General features: G+C 50.2%; 1 protein-coding gene across 1 annotated transcript in view; it reads left to right on the top strand.

Annotated features, from left to right (window-relative positions):
* ccdc171 (coiled-coil domain containing 171) overlaps nt 1-7500 on the top strand; it is a 19997-nt gene that overhangs the window by 11413 nt on the left and 1084 nt on the right. The window contains exons 10-22 of the mRNA XM_069175516.1: nt 73-246; nt 333-422; nt 551-721; nt 2262-2429; nt 2730-2885; nt 4042-4528; nt 5137-5250; nt 5336-5502; nt 5592-5735; nt 5971-6138; nt 6374-6519; nt 7029-7083; nt 7271-7393. Of these exons, the coding sequence (XP_069031617.1) occupies nt 73-246; nt 333-422; nt 551-721; nt 2262-2429; nt 2730-2885; nt 4042-4528; nt 5137-5250; nt 5336-5502; nt 5592-5735; nt 5971-6138; nt 6374-6519; nt 7029-7083; nt 7271-7393 (2163 nt within the window). The remainder of the gene's footprint in view (nt 1-72; nt 247-332; nt 423-550; nt 722-2261; nt 2430-2729; nt 2886-4041; nt 4529-5136; nt 5251-5335; nt 5503-5591; nt 5736-5970; nt 6139-6373; nt 6520-7028; nt 7084-7270; nt 7394-7500) is intronic.

Consider the following 7500-nt stretch of genomic DNA (forward strand, 5'->3'; position numbering starts at 1 on the left):
TCGGATCAGAATCAGAATATTCTGAGTGTATTTGGTGGTTTTGGTGGACGGACCTTTAATCTGTTTCTGAAGAGTCGGTGTGAAACAGCGAGCTGTCTGAAACACATCGGAGACGCTGTGGGACAGCACCGGACTACACAACCAGCCGAGGATGATGGGAAACCGAGTCCTCCCGCTGCGGTGCTGCAGCTGCTGGGGACGACGCTCGGCGGCTACCGGAGCCGACTGGAGGACGCTGACAAACAGGTGCACGCTTTTTATTCATCGCTTCGTTCCTTCTGGATATCTTCTGGGGATTTATGTCTTGATTCGTCCCGTCTGTCCCCCGGCAGGTCCACGACCTGCTGCTGGCATCAGAGAGGCTGCAGGACGAGAACCAGACTCTCCGACAGCTGACCTCAGATCAGAGGAGTCGGATTGACGTAAACACGTTTCTGTTTCTTACATCCTAATCTCAGACTCAGATTCTCTCAGATGCTATTGAAAAGAAGGATGTCTGAAGGACGTCTGAAGAGAAGTTGGTCTGAGGACGACCGTCTTTTTTCTCCAGGAGTCCCGGGAGGCGTCGGTCAAACTGGAGGACGAGGTGGCTCGCTTGCGCCAGGAGAGCTCCGATTGGTCGACGCGGAGTCGAGGTCTTCAGGCCGAGCGGCAGAGAGAGAGGGACGAGAGGACGGCAGAAGTCCAGGACATAACTGACCGCCACAAGCAAGAGTCAACGGTGATTCTATCAATTTATTTATTTCTCTTCTCATCTACGAATAACGTTCTAAATATGTGGTTTACCAGCTGTGACCAACAACTTAACCTAACCTACCTAACCTACCTAACCTACCTAACCTACCTAACCTACCTAACCTACCTTCAGAGTGTCTTCCTGTTTTGGTGGTGACGTGAACATCAGTGACGTCACCACGGACCTGAAACCGGAGCAGACACACTTCAGATTTGGGGTCGAACAGAGCACACAACTGTTTCTGAGCCCGTGCGGTGATTTCCGCGGCTGTTTTTAAAGCACTCTGAATGAACGACGACGTTCATGAATCATGTGACTCGAGCGTCCACTGGAGCGACGAGGAAACTTCCTCAGATTAATGCGTGAAACTCAAACACTCGTCATGTTTGCGTCGTGTTTTCTACGTTATTTCTTTGCCTCCGTGCCGCCGCTAGCCCCGCCGCAGGCGCTAGGTATGCTTTCAGGTTGTCTGTCCGTCCGTTTTCGTGAACACAATATCTCAAAAACGCCTCGATGGAACTTCTAGCTCCAGCAGTCAACTTCTATAAACTCAGCAACATAGTTCATTGTGATACCAACGATGAACTAATACGGTTTTGGGGGTCGAAGGTCAAAGGTCATGACAGTGGTATCATAGGAACGGCTGGACAGACTTTCTTCAGATGTGGCAGTCGTTCACTTGGCCTCAAGGATGAACTGATTAGTTTGGTGGTCAAAGTTCAAGGTCACTGTGACCTTCATCTATCAGTCTGGGTCCTCCGAATCCAATATCTCAAGAACGCATCGAGGGAATTTCTGCACATTCGGCACGAACGTTCACTTGGTATCAACGGTGAGCTGATAAAAGTTTGGTGGAAAAAGGTCAAAGGTCAAGGTCACTGTTGCCTCACATTGACCGACACTCGTGAGAACAATATTTCAAGAACACTCGGAGGGAATTTCTTCAATTCTTTCTTCGAGTGTTCACATGGACTCAGCAATGAACTGATGAGGAACAACTTGTGTCTTGGGCAAAGGTCGAAGGTCAAAGGTCAGTGTGACCTCACGTGTTTCCCATTCTTCCCATGCATTCTGAACGTGAGGCCTTCAGGGACCTTCTTTGAATTTGGCACAAATGTCCACTTGGACTTGGAGATGTGTGGAGCTTCCGTGTTTGGACAGATGTGCGCGTGAACTACAACGTGAGTAATTATCAGTGGCACACAGCAGCTTGTTCAGTTTGAGCTTCGACTGTCGTCATCTCTGGTCTTCTGCGGGGGTTGAGTGGACTGGAGAATTAGCGCCCCCTGCTGTTGATGTGTGAGAGCGCTCAGAGGTGAAGGAACGCGGTGAATTAAGATGTGCCTCCCGTTGGTGCAGGCGGTGAAACGCAGTGACGGATCCGAGCTTTGAGGAGGTGCAGCGCGGCGCGTTGTGCTGCAGCACAGCAGTAATAATGTCGTTACACAGGAAACATTCGATTACAGCTGATGAGACAATCCGATGAAGAACCGTCACACTGAGCCTCTGTGTGTTTGTGCATCAGGCCCGTCTGTCCTTCCTCTACTGCCTCTACCAGCGCCTGCTGGCCGGCTGCGTCCTCCTCCATCAGCCCCAGAGCATCCTGGGTAACTTCACCTGGAAGGAGCTGTGTGACGTCATCGGCGAACAGGTGGACCAGCTGACCTCTGACCTCCGGAAGGCCAACGACGAGGTGTGTTGTATAATGTGTATATATACATGAATGCATATTGTGTGTCTCTGTGGTGGTTTCTTGATTTAAATGGGAGTCTATTGGAGCCAGAGGTTTTTTGGGCTCAGCCCCTGGTGTCCATCAGTGGTATTACACTGAAGGACACTTCTTTGTTGCCCTCACTTGTCCGACCTGAAATGTACATCCTTTTTTATTTACACTTTTTGGACTCTAAGATATTTATATATTCTCTCTCTCTGTGTGTGTGTGTGTGTGTGTGTGTGTGTGTGTGTGTGTGTGTGTGTGTTTGTTTGTGTGTAGATCGCCCACCTGCAGAGTGTGTGTGACAAGAAGAGTGTGTGTGTGCGCGAGCTGCAGCGCAGTCAGGAGTGTGTGTTGTCTCGTCTGGAGGAGAGCGTGAGGAGGAGGGAGGAGGCCTGGAACAGCCGGCACACACACACCATGAACCAGCTGGAGGTAACACGCACGCACACACACACACACACACACACACACACACACACACACACACACACACACAAACATTTTTTTGTCTTTGATCTGAGACACTCTGTGCTGAGTCAGCAGGACGAGCTGAGGAAGAGTTTAGAGATCGTCCCTCTGCTCGTTGTCTCTTTTAAACAATCAGATGACAGAAACTGAAATCATCTCTTCTCTTCATCGTCCAGAGTGTCGAGATGATCTGAAATTAAAATGTGGGTAATGTGGTCTTCTGATGGAACGAGGAACATGTTCAATGAGTTTTCTCCACTTCCAGCTGGAAGAGACTGAACTTTGTTTTAGTGTTGAATGAATGTGATTTAAAAGCATGTAAAGCTCTTATTTTGAAGGCAGATGGAGCCTTTGTGTTCTATATTACAGTCACAGACGGTCTGTTAGACCTGTGGGATTACATGTGAAACCTCTGAGATTACATGTGAAACCTGTGGGATCACATGTGAAACCTGTGGGATTACATGTGAAACCTCCGGGGTTACATGTGAAACTTCCGGGATTACATGTGAAACCTCCGGGATTACATGTGAAACCTGTGGGATCACATGTGAAACCTGTGGGATTACATGTGAAACCTCCGGGGTTACATGTGAAACTTCCGGGATTACATGTGAAACCTCCAGGGTTACATGTGAAACTTCCAGGATCACATGTGAAACCTGTGGGATTACATGTGAAACCTCCGGGGTTACATGTGAAACTTCCGGGATTACATGTGAAACCTCCGGGATTACATGTGAAACCTGCGGGATTACATGTGAAACCTCCGGGATTACATGTGAAACCACCGGGATTACATGTGAAACCTGCGGGATTACATGTGAAACCTCCGGGGTTACATGTGAAACTTCCGGGATTACATGTGAAACCTCCGGGATTACATGTGAAACCTCCGGTGTTACATGTGAAACTTCCGGGATTACATGTGAAACCTCCGGGATTACATGTGAAACCTGCGGGATTACATGTGAAACCTCCGGGATTACATGTGAAACCACCGGGATTACATGTGAAACCTGCGGGATTACATGTGAAACCACCGGGATTACATGTGAAACCTGCGGGATTACATGATGCTGCAGGTTTTAGGTGCTAACACTCCCATGCTCTGTTCCAGCGATGCAGGTCTCAGTGCGACTCTCTCCAGGACAGCGCCTCCTCTCTGGAGCTCCGTGCCTCCTCTCTGACCTCCGACCTCTCCCGGAGCCGCAGGGACTCCTCCTCCTTCCTCTTGGGTTGCACCCTGCTGGCCGGAGCGCTGCAGCACGCCCACCTCCGCCTGTCCACGCTCTCCGAGCAGAAAGCCCTGCTGTCTAGACGGCTGGCGGACGGGGAGCTACTGGAGGAGCAGGTGAGGAGCCTGGCCGACGCTCTGGGAGGCAAGGAAGACGAGGAGGTGAAGGAGGGAGAGAGGAGAAGGAGGAGGGCGGTGAGGCGGTGGAGGAGAAGTGTGTGCGCGGTGTTGGCGGTGGGGAGGTGGCGTTCACTGGCCAGAAAGACAACAGTGCTGTTTCGTCTGGAGAGAGGAGGCGGAGCTTCGGCCGTCTGCGTCTGTGGATCGTCAGCTACGGCAACACGGGAGGGTCAAAACGAACGGAGGACAGGTGACTGATTCCTGCTTTACAAATCCATCCAAAACCACAGACTTTGTTTAAAAGGGGATCTTCTGGGTCTGAAACATCAGGCAAATACAGAAGTGTCTTCAGCTGCAATACCAGCGAGTGCCACTAGAGGTCGGCTCCAAAAAGCCTCCGGCTCCATAGACTCCCATTCAACTTCTCTCATCAAATCCAAAGTGAATAAAATGTGTCCATCAGTTCTCTCGGTGTTGTTAGCTAAAGTCACTCCTTCTTATTAGTTTTCTGGAGGTCCATCTGAAAATAATCCCTCATTCATTAGAAAAGAAGATTCAAGAAGACCTGTTTTTGGGGGGGGCGTGTCTGTTTGATTGACAGTTTACGAGTGACGCCACCGTTGGCTGCCGTGAGACAACACTGCCACCATCAGGTCAAAGTGGAAATTACATCCATCATCGTGTTATTTGCTGTCGAACATTTACAAAAGCTATAAAACAGACAATCAGTTGGAGGAACATGAGATCCGAGGTTTCATTTAAGTGTTAAATAATTAATATCTTATTAAAAACATCTGTGAACTGGATTCTCGTCTTTTGTTGTGAAAACAATCTGCTTCCTTTCTGTTTGTGTTTCAGTTGAAGACGACGCTGATGACGGTGGCGACATCGTTCGCTGGCTTCGCTCCAAACGTCTCTCCTCCAGCATTCGGTCCTGCATGTCCGGTCTGCAGGGGGCGCTGGTGCGCTCTGGTAACCCCCCACCCACACACACACACACATGTTATAAATACCAGAGATTACATCATCGTCAACGGGTCTGTGTCCGACTCTCCAGGCTCCTCCCACCCACACGTGATCTCAGCTGCTCGCTCAGGTTTGTCCCGCCTCCTGGATGTCCTCCTCAACCAATCGGCGTCCGGCGGCGGCGCGGACGAGGACACGCTGAGCGGCCGGCTGAGACTCGGCCTGAGCCGGCTGACGCCTCCGCAACCCGACGCCAAGGTCCCCGAAACACGCAGGAAGCACTTTCCCTCAGGACCACCGGCCTCCTCCTGCTGACCTTTGACCTCTGTGTTACGTCCTCCCATCAGGCCCTGGTGTCCGCGCTGCAGCAGCACTTCCTGCTCTTCAGCCAGCGGCTGCACGCGGCTGAGGTGGAGAGGCGGGGCCTGCGGCTGGAGGTGGCCAATCTGAAGAGAGGACTGCGGCAGGAGAGGGAGGAGCCCTGCAGGACGGTGGGGCTGAACACACACACACACACACACACACACACACACACACACACACACACACACACACTTGACTGTACGATACACACTGTATGACACAACGGGCCTGAGTCACTTCATACAGATGTTCGGTCCCAGGGGTCCTGATGTGGTAGGCCTGTTCAGTAATCCATCCGTGTGTGTGTGTGTGTGTGTGTGTGTGTGTGTGTGTGTGTGTGTGTGTGTGTGTGTGTGTTATCAGGGTTTCCACAGTGTGTGTGCGGAGCTCCGTGAGTCTCTGAGCAGAGAGAAAGCGGCTCAGACGCTGATCCAGGAGCAGTCGGAGCAGCTGAACACACTGCAGCGCCGCGTCGACACCCCCACGGCCGAGGACACCGACACACAACGCACACTGAGCCAAACCACACAGGTACGTTTACAATAAACTTCCATAAAGACGCACAAGTTGCCTGAGAGTCGTCCTGTTTGGAGTTGTTCTTCAGCGTCTCAGTGATCCGGAGTTCGTCCGTCCATCAGTCGGTCCGACACCGCGAGGAACTGCTCGTTGTAATGAGGACAGCTGATTATCTCTGAAAGACAGTCACAGAGCAGCGTTACCGCGGGCAACATTTCTACCGGGCTCATCGTACAACACGTCTCCGCAGGCTCTGACGGAGGCTCGGCGGGACGTGAGTCGCAAGGAGCGCTCGCTGAGGATTCTGGGTAAGCACCTGTCGGGGGTTCAGAGGGAGAGAAGGCAGCTGGAGGAGAAGCTGCAGCGAGCCGAGGACGAGCTGAGAGACGCCACCAGGTAACCGCTGAAAATAGTCCCCGATAAATCCCACGTTTTCTCTTTCAGAATCAAACTGCAGTTCCTGGAACGGCCACTAGAGGCTCCAGCAGAAATAAACACGTTTATAGAGCAAATAAACACGTTTATAGAGCAAATAAACACGTTTACAGCAGAAATAAACACGTTTATAGAGCAAATAAACACGTTTACAGCAGAAATAAACACGTTTATAGAGCAAATAAACACGTTTATAGAGCAAATAAACACGTTTACAGCAGAAATAAACACGTTTATAGAGCAAATAAACACGTTTATAGCAGAAATAAACACGTTTATAGAGCAAATAAACACATTTACAGCTTCTGATGGGTAGAAGTTATAGATTATTTTTATTTGATTATTTTTATTTGATTGTAGATTTGAGTTTTATTGACTGAAACTTTAACCACAGATCAATCAATCAATCAGAAATCTGTATGTTTGATCTGCAATTGTTGTTGTTTGTGTTTTTGTTTGTTGTTTCTCAGACGTCAGGACCGAGTGATCAGCTGCATGAAGGCTGCAGAGACGAGCTACAAGCAGGTAACACACACACACACACACACACACACACACACACACACACACACACACACACACAGCAACGAAACACACACAGCAACGAAACACACACACACACACACACACACACACACACACAGCAACGAAACACACACACACACACACACACACACACACAGCTAGTGACACGATGCTGTGCGCTCTTCAGGTCAGAGACAGTCTCGTCCAATCACAGCGCTCCCTGACAGCTCAGCCCCGCCCACTGCAGTTACCCCTGGAGCTGAGTGATGCAGGGAGCTTCATTGGAGCTCCAGAGGTGGCAGCGTGCCAGGTAACAGAGGGGAGGGTCTTTGTTTGTTTGGGTTCTTTCCTCCTTTCTTCCTTCCTTCTTTATTCCCTTTTTTATTTCCTTTTTTAATTCCTTCCATCCCTCCTGCT

The sequence above is a fragment of the Embiotoca jacksoni genome, unplaced genomic scaffold (assembly GCF_022577435.1).
Source record: "Embiotoca jacksoni isolate LCO1_2020_lvr unplaced genomic scaffold, fEmbJac1.0.p SCAF_68, whole genome shotgun sequence".
Lineage (NCBI taxonomy): Eukaryota > Metazoa > Chordata > Actinopteri > Embiotocidae > Embiotoca > Embiotoca jacksoni.